The 24,096-nt window shown below is 44.4% G+C and overlaps 2 protein-coding genes across 2 annotated transcripts in view; both read right to left on the bottom strand.

Annotated features, from left to right (window-relative positions):
• The window catches only part of GAD2 (glutamate decarboxylase 2), an 86,656-nt gene extending 84,798 nt beyond the window's left edge, over positions 1–1,858 (bottom strand). The window contains exons 1-3 of the mRNA XM_050804512.1: positions 1,500–1,858; positions 717–776; positions 385–534 (exon numbers count right to left, since the gene is read on the bottom strand). Of these exons, the coding sequence (XP_050660469.1) occupies positions 385–534; positions 717–776; positions 1,500–1,575 (286 nt within the window). The 5' untranslated portion in view covers positions 1,576–1,858. The remainder of the gene's footprint in view (positions 1–384; positions 535–716; positions 777–1,499) is intronic.
• Positions 1,859–5,818: 3,960 nt separating this feature from the next.
• MYO3A (myosin IIIA) overlaps positions 5,819–24,096 on the bottom strand; it is a 266,360-nt gene continuing 248,082 nt past the window's right edge. Inside the window, exons 33-35 of the mRNA XM_050804485.1 lie at positions 16,647–16,687; positions 14,809–14,952; positions 5,819–6,529 (exon numbers count right to left, since the gene is read on the bottom strand). Of these exons, the coding sequence (XP_050660442.1) occupies positions 6,388–6,529; positions 14,809–14,952; positions 16,647–16,687 (327 nt within the window). The 3' untranslated portion in view covers positions 5,819–6,387. The remainder of the gene's footprint in view (positions 6,530–14,808; positions 14,953–16,646; positions 16,688–24,096) is intronic.

Raw genomic sequence — 24,096 nt, 5'->3', positions numbered from 1 at the left:
AAAAATTATGCAATTCTGCATTCTCGGGCACATTTGGAAACCGAGTCCCACCAGAGGCCCCAGCGGCCTAGGGAAGCCAGCCGTCATCGATTCAGTGCGCGCACGAGCGCCTGGGCCATCGGCCACCCGCCACCCCAAGGGCCGCGCTGGGGGAAGAGCGCCACGGCCTCAGAGCCCTCTTGGAGCTCAGAGGCCAGGTTCGGGGGCTTGGACCCAGCGGGCAGGTCCCGCATTTCTCGCTTTCATCTAAAGATTCTGGCAGGTCCAGCCTCCGCCGCCACCTCGACGCCCCTGTCGGGTTCTCAGCGCCGGGTCCCCACCGGCCGAGGTGGGCGGGGCAGAGAGAGGGGCAGGGGCGCCCCCGGGCTCCGCGAGAGCCTTTACCTGTTGCATGGAGAAACCCGTAGTTGACATCCGCTTTGGGGCAGCTGCAGGGCTTCTGGTCGCAGGCGCAGGCGGCCTTCCGGGCGGCGACCCGCGGGGGTTGGCTCCCGCCGCTCTCCGCCGGCTTCTCGGCGTCTCCGTAGAGCAGGGCTGGGTAAGGACACCGAGCGCGGGCCTCGTCTATCCTCCGCCGGGCCCGGCTCCCTCGCTCCCGCCCACCCGCAGCCAGGAAACCCCGACTCCGCTGACCCGGATGCGGAGGTGAGAAGACGGCTTGGACCCCGCGGGCCGCCAGCGCGCGACCTTGCCCGCCCCTGTCCCTGGGCACTCACCGCACAGTTTGTTTCCGATGCCGCCCGTGAACTTCTGAGCCACTTGGCACCAGGCTCGCGCTGCAAGGAAGGACAGGCAGGCGGACAGCGAGGCGGAAAGAGAACAGCAGACGGACGTGTGAAATTTCGTTCTGTGTGAACATCAATCAGTCCCGGGTCCGGGAAGGGGCTGCATTCCTCCTGGGGGCCACTCAGGACTCGGTGAGGCCGGCAGGTGCGGGAGGCAAGCGGGAGCTTGGCAGCCCGGGCCAGCCCTCATTTACTTGATCTGTTTCCCAAGGAGAAGCCCACACCGCTGCCCTTCCAGGTGCCAGTCGGCTCAAGGCAAACTCCTCTCCCTGCCAAGCTTGGAGTTTTCCTAAATACTGAAGCTATCCATTTTTTCGCAGGCTGTCTTTCTAGACCAAGAAATCTCTCACCTTTCCCATATTTTTTTTTCTATCTTCACGGTCACTGTGTCCCTCCCCAGGGTCCAGACACCTGGATCTTAGCAGCGCCCCAGGCCCATGGATTTCCATGTCCCCGAGACACCGCGGTCTTTGCGGGGCTCTTCGAACCTTCTGTGGAAGGGGCCCGAGACTATCTGGGCGTCTTCCCAGGGGACAAGAGGCTGTAGAGGTCTTGAGCTCTTAGGCCGTCAAGGACTTAGCCCAAAAGCAGGGAGACGCGCCCGAAGAAGTTTCCTGTTGCGGGTGGAAAAACCTCCTTCGTCTTCTCCGTAGCCCCGCAAACCCCAGACCACCGCAAAACTCTCCCGCCGCAGGTCCCGGTTCTCTTTCCTACCTGTGCCAGGATTGTCGGAATCCCCGGAGCCATTTTCCGACCCGAAGGACCAAAAGCCAGAGCCCGGAGATGCCATCGGCTTTGGAGACTGGAGCAGGTCGCCTGCGAGTGCGAGCTACCGGCGAGCTGCCTTGGGCTTGGCCCTGTGCGCGCGTGCGTGCCCGTGTGGCGGGAGGAGGGCACAGCCCGAACACCGGCGGGGCCGAGCGGCGAGGGCGGGTGTCACTCAGGAACAGAAAACGCGCGTGTCTGAGTGTGCGTGTGTGTATGAGAGCTGGAGACAGGGTTTAGGGACGTGGCAATGCTTTGGAAGCCGGGAAGCCTTAAAAGGGACGGGTACTACCTAAGGGTCCTCGGAGCCCGGACTCGGGAAAGCGCGGAGAGCCCCAGAGCATTTGAGGGAAAGGGAGTCCAGTGGGGATGAATGAGGGGGCGGCGGAGGAAAAAAACACGGGAGAGGGAGGGAGCTGAGTCGTGAGGATGCGAGGCAGACCGTGCACGCCAGCTGGAGTCAGAGTGAGGGGGTGGGAGGTGTGCCAGCGCGTCCTCTGGCGAGCCAGAGGCGGGAAGTGCGGGCGGCCGCTGTCCCGGGTGCTGCCACGGCCGGTGCGCGCCAGCGTCAGCGAGGGGCAGACTGGGGAGACCTCGGCGAGGCGGGGAAGCGTGGCCCAGAGGGGTTTTCTGTGTGCATCGATTGGGGTGTTGTTTGAGGTCTAGCTCCTGCTGAGGGGAAGGAAGCGGGGTTCCCCCGCCGCCCTCCTCCAAGCGGGTGCTGAGGTCGCTGCGACCTCGGGAGCTTGCGCCCCGGGCCGGCATCAGGCGCCGTCACCAGCCTGGGGAGGGGACGGCGGGGGAAGGGCTCCTACCCGCTGATGGGCTCATTTCAGCGCCTTAGTAGAGCCTGACGCCTGCCTGCTGAAGCGCGCCGTCCCCGGGGGCGCACTGTTCCTGCGCAGCCAAGGGCTAGATCGCGGGACCCACCGTCCAGCCTCTGAGTGACGGCTGGGAAGAATGACTGCTGATTGAGGCAATTAAAATCCACGCTGGAGTCTAGAGGACCTCGGGCTGGGGGAAAAAATAAAACGAATGGAAACTTCTTGAAAGGGAACGAGACAGAGCGGCCAGAGTGGGCAGGATTGATGGCGGGTGGGGGATGGAATCAGGGTATTTGGTGACCTTGGCCCGCGGAGGCGTGGAAGGGCCCGCGGCTGGCGTGGAAGGGGAATCTGTGTGTGCCTGGGAGGAGAGAACAAGGTTTCCAACTAAGCAATCTCGGCTTTCCAAATCTGAGTAGGAAAGAAGGCATCGCCTGAAGGGCCCTCATTTCAAGGGACTTCAAACCATTGTCCCCACTCGCCCCGAGAGAATCTTCGCGGCAGCGCCCGGGAGCGCGAGATTGGCTCTCTCTGAGGCGTATTAGTAAGAGTTTTCTCTTTTTCTAATAAGAAAGGACGAGAAAGTCAGAATCTTTTTCGATGATTTCCTTTCTACAAAAAGCTGTTACAGACAGGGAGGACGCCCTGAGGATTGGGAGCCCTTTGACGGTTTACGCTGCATTCTCCTGGCAGTGGAGATGAACTTCAAGTGCACCTCGCATCTCCGGGGCTCTGGGGGAGAGGGAGGGAGTGAGAGAAGGGAAAGGGCTGACTGAGGTCGGCTTCCCGAGGCGGCTGCCTTCCCCGCGCCTGGCCAGAGCGCCTGTCATTTCCATTGTGTTCACAAGCCGTTTTCTTTCTCTGACCTCCTGAACCAGCTACTAAAGCTGCTACCAAAACAGAGACCGGGGGATCCCGTCTGGGCGAGCACCTCTCGACCCTCGCTTAGAAGGGACATCCTGGGGCACATGTTGGACGCATACAGGCCCAAGTCCTCTATCCTGGAGCACAACTGTCCCTGGTCAATTCTCTCCACAAAGCGCTGTCTTCTGGCGCGCCTGAGTCCAGGGGTTCCCTGAGGAGTCATGGGATCCACACTATGGCAGCTGGGTCCAGTCACCAGGATGAGAGCAGGGAACCAGTGGGGCCCTGATAGGGTCCTGCCGAAGGCTGGAGCTGAGCGCGCTAGGTGGAGAAGTCCGGACCAGGCTGTGGGAACCTGGGTGGTCGAAAACTCAGGGCTCAATTTGGCTCCTCCTTTTCGCTCTCTTGGCTCTGACACTCCAGGTCACCACGATAACAACTCCGGAAACCTAAAGACTTGCGGTTCAGCCATCTGCACTTCAGGCATGGCAGCTCTGCAGCTCTCTCCAGCCTCGCAGAGGCTGGTTCTTTGTTGAAATCCATATCAAGTCCTGCAAAGGTTTTGCTTCAAGCCAGCAGTCTAGGGTTGCAGAACTTTCTACTATGGATGAGTGATTGAAAACATAAAGGTTCTTAAAAATAAGCGTTTAAAACACACAAAACCCCCAAAGAAGAAACAGATGAAAACACCCGAATTTAACTGATTTTTTTTTTCTTTTTGGTAAAGCAATGGCTTCAAGTGCTACCGTTTAAACTCCATTAAATCTCACAGCTCTGGAGTACTTTCGATCTAATGGTGGTATTTACATTTTTTATTTAAACGCACCCTACTTCAGATGCAGACGGGGATCTGATTTGTCTTTGCTGAAGGCTGTCCCTCCCTAGACGGTAATTTGCTTTGTAATGACTTTCATTTCACTAAAGAGCCCATTCCCCCTCTCCCTTGGGCTTGGAGATAACAAAAGAGCTCTGGGAGGTAATAATTACAGTCATTAGTTCACAAAGGAGGCAGCCAGTGAACGGGAAGGGAAGGCGGCCAGTGCTGGGGGAAAGATTTGGAAAGCCCTTCCTCAGATGAGGGAGACAGACCCAATCCTCCGGCTTGTAGGGACAGTTTCCTTAGGTGTCTGTGGTTTACTAGGATGCATCTCAGGCTCACCCAAAGAAGAGTGTCTGGCACACATTTTCCTCTGTCCTTCCCATGCTTAAGTGTCAAAGGACAGAGAAAGAAGGGAAGATGGAAAGAAAAGGAGAGGAAACAAAGAACCACAGAAGAACACAAAAACACTGCAACCAAGCATTCACCAAGCCTTTGCCATTCTCTTCTCTATTCTCACTTAAAACATTGGTGCAGGGAAAATTCAGGGAGGGAGTCTGTTGCCTCCCTCCCTAAATTCTCCCTACACCAATAGAAGTAATAGAAGGGGCTGAGTGCCAGGGCTCTTGTCTGCAGGGGCCACCCCAGAAGGAAGCCTAGAAGGAAGCCAGACAGAAAAGCTGAGCTCAGCTTACTGCTCCTTACCCCTGGCCCCTGCTCCGCCCTCACCACAAACCCAGGCCTTCTGGAGGCAAGTGGACAGGTGGCTAGAGGTGGAAGGGGGCTAGGCCACTTTGGGTTTTAGACAGCCCTGCCCCTCCCAGCCCTTCTCTGGTGACCTGCTGTGCTGGTTTCCTGGGTACTGGCCATAAGGCTGCTCAGTGTATTCACACAGCTGAGGGTCACTCCTTACTTTTCAGTCGCAAACCCAGTGAGGCTGTGCTGCTAATCCAGGGAACAAGAAGGCCTGGAGTGCACTTGGACTCTGCCCTGCCATAGCTGCAGGTTTCCCCTTGGCCACATTGCAACTGTAAAATGAAGAGTTGTCTCTGGGGACCTTTTGGTGCCAACTCTTTGAGTTGGAGAGATGCCCTGTGGACCAGCGGTACAACAAACCTTCTGAGCCCCCTGCACGTGCCCTCACTCACTCCTTGAATATTTCCCCAGAATCTTGACTCCGGCCTGTGGGTGCAGGAGCCAAGGGCACCTACACACAAAAGCCCCATCCTGGTCAGAACCCTTCTGATTCCATGCAACAACCTCATCACCTGTCCTCACCCTCTCCAGGTTGCTTAGATGGGAATGTCAGTTTCATAAAACAGCTTAAACCAGGTTTTAGAATAAGGTGCAGTCAACCCAGTAATGCAAACTTCTGTCCACCCACTAGCCTCCCCCATTTTAAATACACACAGAGTGGGAGTAGCAAAGATGGCCCCAAATCTGCAGACTGGGAGAACCTGAAATCTGACAGTTCCACCCAGTGGCGGCACCAGCATCTTTATAGATGGGGCCAAAGACAGCCACACAGATTGGGAAGGCATCGTGCAGGCAAGCACGTGTGGTGTGCTGGGGATTTAGAGATTGGAGGCCTCTGCGTTTGTGTGGCAAGGGGTTTTAGCTTAGATTGTGTTTGTCTGAAGTGGCTGGGTGGTGCTGGGAGTTCGCTGATGAAGGCACCTCAACTCCCCTCCTTGGGCACCGTCACCAGCACAGCCTTATAGCAGAAGCCCCAGAGGGGAAAATGAGGGATCAGTCACGCAAACCACGGGTTTTCCAAGGCACTTCCTTTATTTAGCAACCTTAGTAACCAAAGGAAGAGAAAGAGCAAGTTTGAGATGAAGTACATCTTCGAAATTCTCCCCACCCCTCCCGGGCTTTTTTCTCTTAAGATTCAACCGCTAGCATGTGTTCTGTTGGCTAAGAAAAGCCGTTTCCAAGAAAAACATCTGTGAAGTCACCCCAAATGAGAGAGAGGTTGGCGAGATCCCAGACGCAGTGGAGGCCACAGGAGTTAAAAAAAAAAAAAAAAAAAAAAAAAAAAGAACAAAGAGATCGATTCAGGAATGCCGCAACTGGCGGGCTGGTGAGAAAGGAGGGTGCGGGAGTTCGGCCAGAAGGCGTCGGGGGAGGTTTTCCGAGGGCTCCCAGGTCTCTTCTTTCGGGGCACGGAAGGCCAGCCCGGGCACTTGAGGGCCGAGCGCAGCAGGCAGCCTCTGCGGAGATCAGGGCCGCAGCTTCAGTGCCTGCTGGTGCCAGCCCGAGTGCCTGCTCGGCCTCTGCTGCCCTGCAGGCTCAAGCGCCTTCCGACGGCGGTGTCTGCCTCCTTGCGCGGTTAGGACTGCTGGACTAGGCGCCGGCGCTGGGAGGTTTTGCGCAGGAGCCTCCTGAAGTCGTAGGGGTTGGCTGCTGCCCCTCTCTCCTCCTCCTTCTTCTCCTCTTCCTCCTCCTCCTTGGGGCTCTCCGCCGCCCAGCACCTGCAAGCGAAACCCAGGGCCCGAGTGTCAACCGCACCACATTGAGCAGCGCGTCCCCACCTACCCCGAGTTAGGCGGGTCCCCTTCCTCTCACGTTCCGCCAACCGCGGACGTTTAGGAAAGGCACAATTGAAATGACTGGATAATGGCCAAACGTATCTGCGATAATTCTCAGCAAGTTTTCAAAACTCCTCTAAGCTGAGGAGCAGAGGGGCTGGTGGAGCCTGGTGATGGTGTTTAGATACGTGCTAAGTAAAGCTTCAGAAGGTGCAGTTTGGAAAGGTGAGTTTGGATTGCAATAATTCACAACCAAAAAACAAATATTTATTTTAATACCTTAATTTTAACACACTTTGGTCAAACAGAAAAACTCAAATTGCCTAAATAGACACTCAATATTTTCCATTTTAAAACTGCTCAGATGTTTCTTTAAAAAATGCTCGCTCAAAATCTGACCAACTGCTCTGGTAGTGGCACCAAGAGCTACGGACCCTGTCGGCTTTTTCAGTGTTTCAGTGTTTTGAATGAGGTTGCTGGGCTAAGTTTCTGAACCAGCAAGCAACCCCTGCCAGTGTTTACCTTTAGATTCTGCAGTTTGTCTGGGAAGTGGGGTATACCCTAAAAATGCAACTACATAGATTCATTCACTCCTCACTCATTCATTCATTCACTGAGCACCTGCTAAGCACCGGCCACCAGTGTAAGTGATGGGTGAGCAGGAGTCCTTGCTGTCATGGAGTTTATAGTCTAGTGCAGGAGAGACCCACGGACAACTTGAAAACACCAGGTGGTAAGAGGTGCTGCACAGAAAAGTAAAGCTGGGTAATGGGGAAAAAGTGGTGTGTGTGTGTGCATGTGTATGTGTACAGGCAATTTCATACAGGGTGGTTGGAAAGGCCTCTCTGATAAGGTGATATATGAAGAGAGACCTGAAGGAAGAGAGTGAGTAAGCCATGCAGATCTCGTGGGGAAGGGCAGTACTTCCAGGAGGATAGCTCAAGCAACGTAAAGGCCGCAAGACTAGGGTATACACATTGTGTTCAAGGAACAGCAAGGAGACCACTGTGGCTTGAAAAGAGTAAGCAAGAGGGGGAAATAGCAAGAGATTGGAGAAGGAGGAATGAGGATAGAGTGTTCAGATAATTTAGTGTTCAGATAATTTGGGACCACCTCAAGGACTTGACTTCTACTTACAGTGAGATAAACACTGAAGGGTTCTGTGCAGAGGAATCACGCATAACAGGATCTGTCTGCCAGGATGAAAGCAGGAAGGCCTGTTAAGAGATTCTGTAGTAATCCAAGCAAGACTGATAGTGGCTTACACTAGGCTTGTGGAGGAGGAGGTGAGAACTGGCCAGATTCTGGTCATACTTGGAAGTAGAACGGAAAGGGTTGGCTCACTGATGGATTAAATTGGGGTGTGACAGAGAAGAACCAAGAATGTCCCCAAGGCTTTTGGCTTAAACAACTGGAAGGATACTGTCATTTAATAAGATGGCGAATACTGCAGAGAAGCATAAGTTTTGCAGTGGGATAAAGATTTTAGTTTTGGTTATGCTAAGTTAGAGATATTTATTAGATATTCAAGAGGATATCAAATATATGAGTCACGGCAAGGCTAGATATTTCAGTTCACAAATTTTAAGTACAAAGACAATTTCCTTCCTTCCTTCCTTCATTCCTTCCTTCCTTCCTTCCTTTTTTCCTTCCTTCCTTCCTTCCCTTCCTCCCTTCTCTCTCTCTCTCTCACTCTGTCACCCAGGCTAAAGTGAAGTGGTACAATAACAGCCTCACTTGCAGTCTCAACCTCCAAAGCTCAACTGATCCTCCAGCCTCAGCTTCCTGAGTAGCTGGGACTACAGGCGGGAGCCACTACGCCTGGATACTATTTTGTTTTTATGTTTTTGTAGAGACAGGATCCCACTAATGCTATCCAGGCTGGTCTTGAACTTCTGGGCTCAAGTGATCCTCCTGTCTTAGCCTTCCAAAGTGCTGGGATGACAAGCATGACCCACAGTGCCAGGCCAGGAATTTTAAGTACACAGACAATATTTAAGGTCATGAGAGTGCATGTTGATAAAGCAAAGGACTGGGACACTCCATTATTGAGAGATCAGTGAAATGAGAAAAGTCAGCAGGGAGAATGAGAAATAGCAGCCAGTAAGGCAAGAGGCAAACCAAGAGAAGTGCTGTCCTGAAGGCCAATGAATGAAGTACTTAAAGAAAAAATGAGTAACATAGGTGTAAAATCACCAAGCATGGCAAAACGGAGGTCACTGTTGACCTTGGCAGAGGCAATTTCAGTGTCATGCTGGGAGAGGAAACCTGAGTGGAGCGGCTCAAAATAATAGGAAGAAAGAATGTGCAGGAGGTAGTATCATTACTCTTTCAGGTTTTATTTATTTACTATACTGAAGAGCAGAAAAAGTGGGTGGTTGTAAAGGGGGGATTGGGTCAAGGGTGTATTTTATGATGGATCTGAATGCATCATGTTCACTAATTGCCAGAAATTATTTGGTAAAGAGAACAAACATTCAAGGTGCAGAAGACAGAGGGGACAATTGCAGGACAATGCCCTTGAGTCAGTGATAGGACTTGAATTTAGTGCACAAAGGGAAGGTTTCACTTTAGCTAGGAGGGTGGAAAGGTCATCCATAATATCCTGAGGGAAGTAGATGGGTAAGTGGTAGGATAGATTCAGCATGTGTCTGTTATCTGCTACTGTTATAAAAGAAGGTTGTCAGCTGAGAGCCAGGAAGTTTGGAGGGTTTGAGGAGAGAGGAGGAAGTTTGAAAGAATGGACTGGGAAAGTGGCATAAAGGATGTTTAGGGAAATGTAATATTGCAAAGTAACTAAGGGCCTGCCTAAGGTGTGGTCATAATTTTAAGTGGGATTAAATTGTTCTGATTTTACTCAGCATTGGAGTTTACCAGTTGAATATAATTGAAGGAGAGAGGGCAAGGCCATTGGAAATATATGCAAATGAATGAAAATAATGATGAAAGGAGAGGTCTAGAATGTGGCCTGCAGATGGAATATGCTTTTATCCTGGTCCATTCTGAATAGGGAATTAAAAGGCAAAGAAAAAGAAAAAGACCTTTGGCAAGGTCTTTCAGGACACCCTGAGCCCAGTGGATACTTGACAGGGAAGGTCAAGTAGCATCATGATGGGTATTGAAGGAGCAGATCATCCTCTTTTGAGTTACTAACTTGAATTTTCATACCTATTCAGCTTATTTCTGTTGTAAGAATATTAAATGTCAACTATCTTCCAGGTATATCACACACATTATTTCTAATTCTAAGGAAAACTCTGCAAGGCCTTAGATTCTTGTTATTCTCAATTTGCAGATGAGAAAACAGACTGATCCTAGTTGCTATGGCTAGTAAGAAATGGAGTGCAGATTCAAACCCAGGTCTATAGGTCTCAAATCTTATGCTTTCCTCCTTGTATCCTTTTGCCTCTTTTTTTGTTCATGCTTCTTTCACAATTCTCCTGTCTCTTAAATGAGGCACTTGTGTTCCATCTTATTTTCCCCTTTTCATCCTCCATTGATCTTTTTGCCATAATTAAAACCTGCTTATGCCCTAAACACCCCACATCTCTCACCACTGCCCAACAGAGACCCCACTAGGTCCCATCTTCAGAGGAGACAAGCAGATGTCAGCCTCTTGTTGTCCTCTTTTTCTCTAGTGCCATTCTCTCATCACTGATTGCCTGCCATCAGCTTTTATTCATTTAGTCCATGAGAACAATGAACTATCAACAACAACAACAAAAAAAAAATCAAGAAAACAATCTCACAGTAGCTACAAAAAATACTTAGGAATAAATTTAACCAAGGAGGTAAAATACCTATACACTGAAAAGTATAAAACACTGATGAATGAAACTGCAGATGACACAAATAAGTGGAAAGATATTCCCTGTTCATAGATCAGAATAATTAATATTGGTAAAATGCTCATACTACTCAAAGCAATCTACAGATTCAATGGAATCTCTATCAAAATTCCAATGACAGTCTTCACAAATATAGGAAAATCAATCCTAAAATTTATATAGAACCACAGAAGACCCCAAATAGTCAAAGCTATCTTGAGCAAAAAGAAGAAATCTGGGAGACATCACACTACCTGATTTCAAACTGTATTAAAAAGCTATAGTAAGTAAAACAGCATGGTACTGGCATAAGAACAGATGCATAGACCAATGGAACAGAATAGAGAGCCCAGAAATAAATCCAACATTTACAATCATTTGATTTTCAACAAAGATGCCAGAAACACACAATGAGGAAAGGACAGTCTCTTCAATAAATGGTGTTGGAAAAACTGCATGTCCACATGCAGACGAATGAAATTAGATTGTTATCTCACTTACAAAAAGCAATCTCACACACAAAAATCAATCCCAAATGGATTAAAGACTCAAACATAAGACATGAAACTGCAAAACTACTAGAAGAAAATATAGGGGCTAGCTCATGTGATGCTGCCTAAAAAGAGAAAAGAAAAGAAACAAATTATAAGGGAAAAGCTCCATGGCATTCGTCTGGGCAATGACTATGATCTCAAAAGCACTAGCCACAAAAGCAAAAAATAGACAAATGGGATTATATCAAACAAAAAAGCTTCTGCACAGCAGAGGAAACATTCAACAGAATGAAGAAACAATCATTTAAATGTGAGAAAATATTTGCAAACTATATATCTAAAAAGTGGTTATATCCAAAATATAGAAGCAACTGATACAACTTAGAAAAAAAAAAAAACCCAAACAGAAAACAACCCTCAAATAACCCAATTAAATAATGGGCAAAAGACCCAAATAAACATTTCTGAAAAGCAGACTGAGAAATGGTCAACACGTATATGAAAAAATGCTCAATATCACTAATCATAGGGGAAATGCAAATTACAAACACAATGAGATATCATCTCACACCTGTTAGGATGGTTACTATAAAAAAGATGAAAGATTACAAATGTCGGCAAAGGTGGGGAGAAAAGGGAAACTCTTGCACATCATTGGTGGGAATGTCAATTAGTACAGCCACTATGGAAAAGAGTATGGCAGTTCCTCAAAAAATTAAAAACAGGCTGGGCACGGTGGCTCATACCTGTAATCTCAGCACTTTGGGAGGCCAAGGTGGGCAGATCACCCAAGGTCAGGAATTTGAGACCAGCCTGGCCAACATGGCGAAACCCCATCTCTACTAAAAATACAAAAATTAGATGGCTGTGGTGGCAGGCACCTGTAATCCCAGGTACTTGGGAAGCTGAGGCAGGAGAATCACTTGAATCTGGGAGGTGGAGGTTGCAGTGAGCTGAGATCATGCCATTGAACTTCAGCCTGGGTGACAGAGCGAGACTGTGTCTCAAAATAAATACATAAATAAATAAGAAAATAAAAAAAAATATGATCCTACTTCTGGGCATATATCCAAAGGAAATGAAATCCGTATGTTAAAAAGAGATCTGGGCTGGGTGCTGTGGCTCACGCCTGTAATCCTAGCACTGTGGGAGGCCGAGGCGGGTGGATCAATTGAGGTCAGGAGTTCGAGACCAGCCTGGCCAACCTGGTGAAACCGTGTCTCTACCAAAAATATAAAAATTAGCCGGGCATGGTGGCACGTGCCTGTAATCCCAGCTACTCAGGAGGCTGAGGCAGAAGAATTGCTTGAACCTGGGAGGCAGAGGTTGCAGTGAACCAAGATTGCACCACTGTACTCCAGCCTGGATGACAGAGCAAGACTCACTCAAAAAAAAAAAAAAAAAAAGATCTGCACTCAGCTGTTCATTGCAACATTATTCACAAGAGTCAAGATATGGAATCAACTTAAGAGTCCATCAATGGATGAATGGATAATGAACATGTGGTATATGTACACAATGGAACACACTTCCACCTTAGAAAAGAAGGAAATCCTGCCATTTGTAACATGAATGAACCTGGAGGACAGAGTGCTAGGTGAAAGAAGTCAGGTGCAGAAAGACAAATATAGCGTGATCTCACTTATATGTGGAAACCAAGAAAAAAAGACAAGCACACAGATCAGTGAGTAGAATAGTGTTTACCAGAGGACTGGTCGGGTGACTGGGGATAGATCAGTCAGAGGATACAAAATGTCAGTTAGACAGGAGGAATGAATTCAAGGGATCTGTTGTACAACATGGTGACTATAGTTAATAATAATGTATACTTGAAAACTGCTGAGGGTAGATTTTAAGTGTTTTCACCATAAAAAAGATAGCTAAGTGAGGTAATTCATATCTTAATTAGCATGATCGAGCCATTCCACAATGTACACATATCTTAAAACGTGTTCTATACCATAAGTTTATACACGTTTTATTTGTCAATTAAAAAAATCACAAGGCACTCAATTCACCATTGCTGTTGTCTCTTACTCCCAGACTTACCCCGTCTTTCTTGGGCAATGCCAATACTTGGTGCGTGTATATATACAAAACGATATTCTTTGTGTTCTGACATCTTCTGACATGTAGTTTAGTCTCAAATTTCTCCAGTTGTTTCAACAGCAGTATTCTGCTGTTTGGTTTTTGTTTTCTATTTTAAATTCAGAATACTGTCAAGGCTGTTTTGTCTCTGTAATCTTCCTTAGTTTAGAAAAAAAACCTTATCTGAGTTACCTTGTTCAGTTTTGTTATATCAGTATACTTTTCCTCTAGCATTAAGCTCTTGGATGTAAGGATCACATCTTATGCACTATTCTATCCACCCCTTCTTCAAATGCCCAGCATGATCTTTTGCATAGGATGGAAATACTGAGTAATGGTTAAGGCCGTCAACTCTAAACTTAGAAAGCCCCGTGTTCAAATTCTGGCTCCATGAACTTATCATCTAGGTGACTCTTTGCAGTCACTGAACTTTGTAGACTTAGCCTCCTCATCTATAAAATGGGGCAGTAACTGCCTTATGTGGTTGCTGTGAGGATTAAATGAGACAATAGCATAGTGCCTAGCACAAAGAGGCAGTCAACAATGCTAGCTGCTAGCATTTATTCCAGTGGATACTAAACACACAGCCATAGACATCACTTAGTCTACATCAGGAGTATTGCAGGGATAGAATGCTTTCATAGCAGACGTGTGTCTGCCGGTGCGGGGAAGGGGAAGGATACATTGGAGAAGGGGCAGAGTGAGCTTTTAAAATGGGAAGCAGGTAAGTCAGTGAAAAGCAAATGGTCATGGAGTGAACATCTGGGATTTTAGTTCACTAACTCAATGTGTGAGCTTGGGCAAATCACTTAATCTTTCTGGCATTTGGTGTTCTTCTGTACAGAGCTCTGCGGTTAAACTAGAACATCTCTAAGCTCCGACATGTTACAGTTCTGGATCCCAAGATGGAAGAGCACATCTTTTGGAGGCAAAGGGCAAATATCATAGTTCAGGTGGAAATTCTTTTGCAGATATGGAAATGAAGCTTAAAGAGGTCAGCCAACATGAGCAAGGTCATTCAACAACTAAGCAGCAGGATCAGGAACCAAACCTAAGACCATGTGACTCTAAAACTTCTTTTCTTAACCACCATGTCACGCTGTAAAATGGGTGAGGGTTCTGAGGACCCTAGGCTCACAGGATATTCATTTAGAATTCTGGATGAACAGCTTTTTGTTTTCCGTCATTACTCCCATTTTTCATATGCCATGTTTGTTTTATTATGTACCCTGATCTCAAAGCTCCACACATATTTTGGGAGGAAGGAGAAAAAAATTCCCAAAGTATGAAATAAGCTACAAAATAATTTACTTAATGTCAGAAAGTTGGTGGCAAGGTGAGAATTCAAGCCAAAATATGCATTTTTCTATGAATCTTTCTCTCAAATGTTTTTGGGTCTGACATCATTGATTCTGAGAAATTAACAAGCATAATTAAGAAACCAATGAGTAATTAAAATTACATTGGTTGAGCTCGAATATAGATTTTGGATATGATATATTACTTACAATTAGATGACCATATAATAATTTATCATCCAAACTGAAGTACTTTTATTAAATAACAGGAGTTTTTGTTAATAATTACATCAAGAAAACAGGTATAAACTCAGTTTTTGCTAGGAAAATGGAGGTGTCTGATTACCCTACCATAACACTGTACATGATTTACTTTTAAACACTATATCACTCAAAAGATGCAATATTCAGTAAGAGTGCTTTGTCATTCATCTATATATAAAGTGAAATATCTTAAGAAATGAAATTGTAAGTATAAAACTGTAAATGCTGTACTTTAAAGTTTAGCTGTTTACCTTTCATTAGCCTTAATACATTGATTCTGGAGTTCTTGCTGTGGTCTTCGTTCTCTTAAACTAGGGCTATGTTCCTTTGGTCCAGAACGACTGGGCAAAAATTCCTTATAATAGAAATCTTCCAAATCTAATAATTTTCCCTGACTGTAAATGAACACATAAACACACCATTGCATCAATCTAATTTTCTATTCACTTAAACTTATAGGATACTTGTTTTTTCTTTTATTTACTATAATTTAGGAGTAACATACACATGTCAGTAGAAATGGAAGGTCTTGAAATGTGGGAAAAACAGTATATCCCATAAGTAAAAAGAAAAACTTTCATATCTTACCTTGAATAGAACATTAGCTGTGGGAGCACATTTTCCTGGTTCTATTGCACTGAACTTGGCACCAAACTAGTGGTTACTACAACAGCCAGTAATTGCAGTGTTTCGGTTTGGCCAGTCTAGATCAGCGGTCACTACTGTCCTTTAGGCCATTATCAGAAAAGCTCACCTTTGTGTACTAACACTCAGCATTTTCAAATTTTATCAGCCCTCAGTACATTGATACACATATGATCTTAATTTACCTCCTTCATGAGTAACATTCTGTCCTCTCTCTATTCTTTGTTCTTTAGTGGATTAATTTCTGTGCTAGATTTTAACACCCACACGTGACATACACATAAGGGTGCAACCTTGCCCATGTTAATTCTTGGTTCTACTCAGGGCACAGTCTGGTTCCTATGGTGCTCAGTATCTGTAGTCTGACAGGACTTCCTAAGAGGTAAATAAGTAGAACTGGAAAACCTCCAGGTGCTACAGTGTTTCCAGGAAAACACACTTTTCAAATTACAGATACTAATTTAAAAAGGACTTTCAGGATGTCACTGATTCAGAAATGAAGAACTGTGTTCACTCACGCTGAATAGAAACACTCTTGTTTGTTCCTGGCACTCACTGTCTGGAAATTGGTTGACGTGAACATTGATTAAAACAGTGATATAGTATTAAAAGAGTAAAATATCAGTGGGAAATATAAGAAAAGGAGAATAATGTGAATTTAAGTGTGCTATATTTGCAGGTAACATGAACCTTATCTTCTTAACAAATCCATAAAAATTACAAGCAGCAAGATTTAGCATGTGTAGAAGGAGAAAAAGCAAAAAGGAGTTTGGGGAAAGAAAATTCATGAATACAGGCATGTTCAAATTGCCCAAGCAAAACCATTCCATGGAACAAGAAAAGTAAATTATTGGGAGGGTACAATTCATTTAAAACATATTTAAGTTCTTAGTGCTATGCTGGCTCAACAGATTTCCAATAGGCAGGATCTTATAAATTATATATAAATCACATATTTGTAACGTAAATGTATTGAGTGCACATTACTTTCCAAATTTATCCATATAAAATAGGTGAGATATATATATAGAGAGATATATATATATATATATTTATTTATTTTTTAAAGACAGAGTCTCCCTCAGTCGCCCCGGCTGGAGTGCAGTGGCGCGATCTCGGCTCACTGCAAGCTCCGCCTCCCGGGTTCACGCCATTCTCCTGCCTCAGCCTCTGGAGTAGCTGGGACTAGGGGTGCCCGCCACTACGCCTGGCAATTTTTTTTTTTTTTTTTTGTATTTTTAGTAGAGACGGGTTTCACTGTGTTGGCCAGGATGGTCTCGATCTCCTGACCTCGTGATCCACCTGTCTCGACCTCCCAAAGTGCTGGAATTACAGGCGTGAGCCACCTCACCCGGCCTAAAATAGGTGACTTTAAATTATAATTTGGACACATGGATTTTTGTTTGAATAAGATGACTGATTGAAATCGAGAAGTAATAATTACCTGTCTTTCCTTGGTCTTCGTTTGTCTTCTTGGATTGACTTCTAAAGGAAAGAAGAATTCAAAAGACCTATATACTATTATGATCTTAATATAATTGATATATTACTATAATCTTAATATGTAAATACATTTACTTTTAAAAGATTAAGTTAGAAATAAGCAAGTAGATACAATATTTTAAAAACTTAAAGAAATATAATTACTCAAGTTTTATTAATTATAAATTTCTGGTTATTTTTTACCACACCTAAACTGAAATGAATCTTTGCATTCCATATGAAAAATGTATTTCCCACACAGTGATCAATATAGACAAGGTTACATAAGATCTATTTACTACAAACGGGAGCAACTGTAAAATTTCTGGGAAGCCCATTTCTCTACTACAAATGCAGTTGCGATGGAAGCAGGTTAATTAAGCTGCTTTGAATGTCTTGCTTCTTTGTCTGCAGGTAAAACAGATGGGTGATTATGGAGGGCAGGTGCAACAGTCCGCAAAAAGAATGGAATTGTGACTTCATAAACCTATAGGAGCCCATGTATGACATAAACGTAGCAGCACAGATGATATATGTTTTCATTTGTACAATGTTTTCATAGTTGAGGACTTTATGTATCAAGGTCAGAACAAATTAAGATATGCAAGTATGGAAATAATTAGATATATTTTAACTGATACTTCAATTTGAACATTAACAAAATGGTCCTTTGTATATAAGTTTCACGTTATATACAAACCAGTACTATCTTTTGCACTGTAGCATTAGTAATGCATTTTTATGTGTGTGCTACTTCAATATATTTGAGCTCATATATTTACATGCTGCCACAGCATATTTGTCTTTTAGGCTGAGAAAGTAGACACCATACTCACCTTGAACAAACTGAAGATATTATAATTGTGGAAACCCTATAGCAGGTATCAAGTTGGCTGGCACCACAAAAGTGTTGTATAACAAAAATGGCAATTAATAACGATTTATAAATACTGAGGGTTTCCCCCAGTATTTTTAGAGACATAGTAAGTCATTTTTTTTTTCAGGATTTATCATTTGTTGTACTCTAAAATAGTAGATGAGTGGAACAGTTCATGGTTTCTTCTATTCTTATTGGTTGGCATTTTAACAGGTGGATGAGGTAGAAGTGAGTGCTTCCTTGCATCAAGTCTGGGAGGAGACCATTCAGGAAATAATGTAAGGGCAGGATATCAATTACATTCCTGTTCTCCCATTTCCTATCACTTCACATTCTTGATCCAATGCCCTAGGCTAAGAGGTGCTTACAAATAAATTACATTGCCCACATAGGAACAGAGGCCACTAGCAGTTCAGTTAATGATCTCTGGGATTTGGGTGGTGTTTGTTGTGGTGGTTGTTGCTGTTTTAACATCACTTCGGTAGTAATTTCCTACAGAGGTCCTGCCTCCTTCATCCATTCCCTGAAAAAAAGCCCCTTTGTTCTAAGTAACAATTGTCTATAGTTCATAGTTATGTTTAAGTGATGGCAGTACGTTGAATGACAGGGATGCCCCTTTATACAACCAAGATTCAAATAATGTTCTGCCCTTGAATTCTCAGGCTGGTGAGGATCCTATTTATACTAGATCAGCACTTCCCTCTGAGATATCGTGTATATAAGTTGGTTTTCAGTTACAGGAATTCCTAGAAGAGGACATATTGTCCAGACTTCTTTCACTCTTGCCTGTGTTAGAATATTCTTTCTTTCTTTCTTTTTTTTTTTTTTGAGACAGGATCTCACTCTGTGACCCAGGCTGGAGTGCAGCAGTGCAATCTCGGCTCACTGCAACTTCTGCCTCCTGGGCTTAAGTGATCCTCCCACCTTAGCCATCCTTGTAGCTGGGACTATAGTCATGACCCATCACGCCCGGGTAATTTTTGTATTTTTTGTGGTGACAAGGTTTCGCTATGTTCCCCAGGCTGGTCTCAAACTCCTAAGCTCAAGTGATCCACCCACCTCGGCCTCTGCAAGTGCTGGGATTACAGGTGTGAGCCACTACATGTGGACTTGTGTTAGAATATTCTCATGAAATGTGAGTCAATAATATATTTTTCCAAAAATTATTTAAGATGGCTCATAATAGAATCGTTATACAATCAAAGTAATAAAGTAGAAATTGTAAATGAGAAACAAAGGAGGCAAAGGAAGTAGGTGCATTAAGATGGAGGCTTACATTTGTCTCTTAGTTTCCTAACAGCTGGGGCTAAAAGGGGAGCATGATGCAATAACCCCTACCCTTTGTCATGAAAAGGGAAGCATACCACTCCTCAAAGGTGAGGACTTTATAAGAAATTTATTACACGGACTTTATAGCGGGGACGTTTTTTGCTAAGATGTACAATGTTTTCAATTATAGTTTTGAAATTACAAATTAAAAACTTGAAATTTGAAATGAAAATAAAGAAGCAAATGTCCCATGGCAGTTTCTTATAGAACCAGTGTAGAGAAAAGAAAGAAAGAGGAGACAAACAAGACTCACGTAGATTTTCTGGCTTGGGTGTTTCTTGAGGAGGCCTTTAAAAGAGTAGTGTCTTAGCTCTGAAGACTTTGAAGAACCTGTTCCTTAATCAGGAACATTGCACTCCCCCTCCAGCCCCACCCGTCATAAAGAAATATGTTTTATGACAAAAACGTTAAAATTCATATCCATTACACCATAGTGAGCACAATCTTACTTTCCTTTTGGTAATACACTACCGATTTCTTTATTAAGATGGATGAAGAAGGAGCTAAAACGTTGAAGTCAGGAAGAAAAAGACTTTGCAGTGGCCAAACTAGCTACTGCTGTAGTTCAGGGAAAGTACTGGAAAGAATAATAAAATTGGAAGGGATCTCTGATAAGATTGTGTTCGATTACTCGTTTTTTTGAGGAACCTTGGCCCTGAGTCATTTTTGCTGATGCTGCACGGCTTTGAGTGTTAGCTCAGGCAGTACAACAGCCCATGCGCACTCCACTAATGCTCTCCACCACAGGCACGCTTCTGCGGCTTGGCTCACTCTTATTTTGGACACAGCAGCAGCATTTCCTGGACGTAAGAGATAAAGAGCATCAAGTCATAGGAAAGAGGCAATACTGATGTTAAGGCCGCCAGAATCACCATTGTAAGAAGTGACATCCAAGGAGAAAAAAAAAAACCAAAAAACTATAAAAATAGCCAAACAACTGAAAGCAGAGATGTTTGTGTTGGGCAAATGTAAAGGAAATAATTTTCTACAACTCAACAGCCCCTGAGAGTACTGTACTACAGGGGTCTATTATTTAATGTTAGCTGCACAGTGTTCTCAGGACAATGGCTGTTAACAGTGAGCAAAGGCCTCCATAGAGCTTCTAGTTTAGAGGGGGAAGTTACACAGGAGATAAGTAGATAAATAAATATTTATAAATGCAATTAAGAGGGCTGGGTGTGGTGGCTCACGCTTGTAATTCCAGCACTTTGGGAGGCCGAGGCGGGCAGATCACCTGAGGTCAGGAGGTCGAGACCAGCCTGGCCAACATGGTGAAATCCCGGCTTTACTAAAAATACAAAAATTTAGGGGGGCAAGACAGTGGCTGCCTGTAATCCCAGCTACTTGGGAGGCTAAGGCAGGAGAATCGCTTGAACCCGGGAGGCAGAGGTTGCAGTGAGCTGAGATCAGGCCACTGCATTCCAGCCTGGGCAACAAAGTGAGACAGTAACAACAAAAAAATGCAAAATTCACTGGAGAAAAATGAAGCAGGCCAGTGATAGACAGAGAGATTGGGTGCTGCCTTAGCCACGGGAGTCAGGGATCCTCTCTGGGAAGTATAGATCCAAATGAAACCAAACCAATAGCCCCATAGACTGTTCTTTTTGATAAACATAGAAACTAACCCTTCTGGTCTTAAAGCTTGAAACTTTTATTTGTTTTATCTGAGTTCCTTCCTCAGGAAATAACCTTTAGGCTCCTCAAAAAAAGAACTGAAACTCACCACAACACTGCACTCATTCACCATGATTGCTTCCTTGCCCCTCCCCAGTTCTTGTTTTCTTAAACGTTGTTACATTTCCTCTCTGCTATATAAATCCCTGGCGTTAGTCAGTAAGGGAGATGGATTTGAGACTGAGCTCGCAGCTCTTGGGCTGCAGCACCTGATTAAGGCCTTCTTCTTTGGCAATATTCCGTTCAGTGATTGGCTTTCTGTGCGGCACGCAGCCGGACCTCAGCCAAACTCCTGGTGTTTCAGTAACATGAATCAAGTACAAACATTTTGAATAGTGCTACAATAAAAGTTCACAATAATGTATTGTATATTTCAAAATAACTAAAACGGTGGAATTGGGATGTCCCTAACACAAAGAAATAAATGCTTGAGATGATGGATACTCCAGTTACCCTGTTTGATCGTTACACATTGTATGCTTGTATTGAAATACCACATGTATTCCATAAATATGTACAACTAGTATGTATCCATAAAAATGAAAAATAAAACATTAAAAAAATAAAAAAACATTTTCATTCACTGAAGTGACCCTGGGTCATCAAGAAAGGGTTTAAAATAGACAGTATATTTTAGAAAGACTTTCATGAAAACCATTTAAAGTTACAGAAAGTGTTTGGTGGTTAAAGGGAGTGGGACCTCATTACAGCCACACTTTTCACTATGTGTAATGCCTCAAATCCTGGGAAGGGCCAGAGAAATAGGAACACATGGTATCTTTTCACTTATAATAACATACTCCTTTTCTGTTTTATTTTTCATTGAAGCCATAGATTTCAAAGTCAGAGTTATAAAAAAGGATCCTATTCCCTAATAACTTAGGATGTATGGAAATATAGTCACTTAAAAATAACAGTGTGATGACAAAGTAAGCTTCTTGGGGATGGAACTCATTTATGAGGCTAAGAATTTGCTCCACAGTTCTCACTGGTTGTTAGTAATACATGTTTCACTTCTGTTAAGGTCTTTTACAATTTCTCATACTGGGAACAGTATCTGCTGTTGAAGCCATCACAGTCACTTGTCATTTCAGTTGCACTTAATAAAGACCATTGAGTATCATTTACTACATAAACTCAGGGTTAATAGGGAATGTTTGGTAATTTCTGATCTTGTTTCTGCTGTTCTATTTAACTGCATAAACAAATGTCAGAGTATTTGCTGCTTTTTAAATTATTTGAGCAGCACAGAAAAAAATCAATTTCATTTCTTAATCGGCTTCCTATAAAGTGACTGTCAAAGGCAGGTATCTGGAATTTTAGATTTTTCTCAATTTACTCCTATTTGCTTTTCATTCTTTTATTTCATTGCTCTTATTTGTACAACACATGTTTATTGCATGCCTGCTATGTGTCAGGTTGAATGCAATAGGCAAACTCCTTGACCTCGTGGAAGCCACACCAATCCCTCTTTGGCATGATAAAGTGTCATAAAAGGGAAGTATGGGCTTCTTAGGGAGGATATAGGAAGAGCTCTCTTGGGATTTGGGAGTGACAAGAAGGTTTCCTGAAGAAAAAGACATCTAGGCTGAGGGTGTTTTGATCATGAAAGATGAGAAGAGAAAGAGGATGTGGTTTTAGGCTGAGAAAAGGGCATGTCCAAGGACAAATGTTTGTGGACAATTTGAAGTGGAGAGTGCAGGTTACTGGGGAGGAAGGGCTGGAGTGGAGAGTTTGGAGGGGTGAATGAATGAATATCAAGCACGGAGGCTGGACAGGGTGAGCAGGGCCCAGATTTTGACAGGCCTTCATATCTTAGGACAGTGGGAAGTAACAGAAAAGTTCCATCAATGGGAGGATAGTATAATTGGATATTAATTTTAGAAATACAGCTGTGGCTACAGTGTGGAAAATATATGAATTAGAAGGGGAAAAACAAGACCAAGGGACCAGTAAGAGGAGTGACTCAGAAATACTGACAAGACACTCTGGCCTGGAAGAGGGTATTAGCACAGAGCATGGAGAGAAATAGAAACTCGAGATATTTGGATTTAGATTTTTGAATATGGAAGATGAGAACAAGGGAGAAGTCAAGGTAATAGTCAGATTACTGGCTTGTAAAATTAGTTGAGTATTCATAAAAGACCACATATTGTGTGATTCTATTTATAGGAAATGTCCAGAATAGGCAAATCTACAGAAACAGAAAACTAGATTGGTGATTGCCTAGGGCTTGGGGCAGGGGGGTGGGAGTGGGAAGTGACTTCTAATGGGGCTCTTTTTAAGGTGATGAAAATGTTGTAAATTGATTGTGATTAAATTATTGTACTAAAAACCATTTAATGTATATTAAGGTGGGTGAATTGTATGGCATGAGATTTATATCTCAACAAAGCTGTGAGTGTGTGCACCCATGTATGGATGTGTATGTGTGTGTATGTGTCTCTATATATGTATACATGGATGCTTGTACATATCCATGTAGAATATGCAAAACGAACATTAGGTAGTTTGATATTTGAGGCTGGAGCTACAGAGAGAGCTAAGCCAGCGATAAAGACTCAGAAATCAGCAGTCACTGAGGTCGTAGTAGCTAATGGGATTGTCTAAAGGAAATGAGTGGGGAAGAGAATGGGTTTCCACAGGCAACCCTCTGTGGAAACTGAAAATAAATCACTAGAGAGAAGGGAAAGAACTAGAGAAGACTGGCTAACTTGGAGGTCAAATGTGAGCTTCATTTTCTGCCTGCGAGGTGGGAGACTTATTTCCAACTGATTCTCTGGGTTTCGACACATCCTCTGGGTTCTCCAGGGCATAGGGGAGTGCTGCTTTCTCACTGTGGCAGTGCGGAGCGGAAGAGTGAATAAATATTGCAAATGGAGGGACCGGCCAGTGGGTGCGAAAGGCCTCAGGAGCATGAGAGAATGCAGCTCACCAGCAGAGTTTCAAGCAGTTCACTATGGCTCAAGGACAAGAAGAGGGCAAGAAAAGAGGCTGAAGAGCAGTCATGGGTCGCAGGAAGAAGGCCTTGGAAGGAATTAGGACCTCATCCTGAAGGAGTTGCTGAGCCATTAAAGGAACAATTAAGGGAGGAGCATGCTCAGAGGTACGGTTTAAAGACATTTTCAGGGGCAGGCTGGAGAGGATGCAGTTAAGACAGTTATGTGGTACCTGAAATACTCCAGAGTGGGAAATGATGATGGTCTGAAATATGGAAGTTGCTGTGAGGTTAGTGGGGGAAATGAGTTGGAATAAGCTTTTGCAGGTAGAAGTCACACTTTAGAGCCACTGATGGATCACAGGTATGAGAGAGAGGACAAAAGCCAGAATGACTCCCAGGTTCTTGGTTTAGGAGACCATATGGATGACAGTGGCATTCATGGAGAACAGGAACATGAGAAGAAGGTCAGGCTATCAGGGGCGATGCCAAAGAGTCCTCATGCTGTTAGTGAGCAGGAGCTGTGGGGTCAGAAGACCTCAATAAAATGAATGGCCTGGCAGCTAAGGCATGCTTATCTGTGTCTTGGAATCC

This window comes from Macaca thibetana, chromosome 9 (assembly GCF_024542745.1).
Source record: "Macaca thibetana thibetana isolate TM-01 chromosome 9, ASM2454274v1, whole genome shotgun sequence".
Taxonomy (NCBI): domain Eukaryota; kingdom Metazoa; phylum Chordata; class Mammalia; order Primates; family Cercopithecidae; genus Macaca; species Macaca thibetana.
The sequence above is the reverse complement of the archived record's forward strand: the minus strand, read 5'-3'. Positions and strand labels throughout refer to the sequence as shown.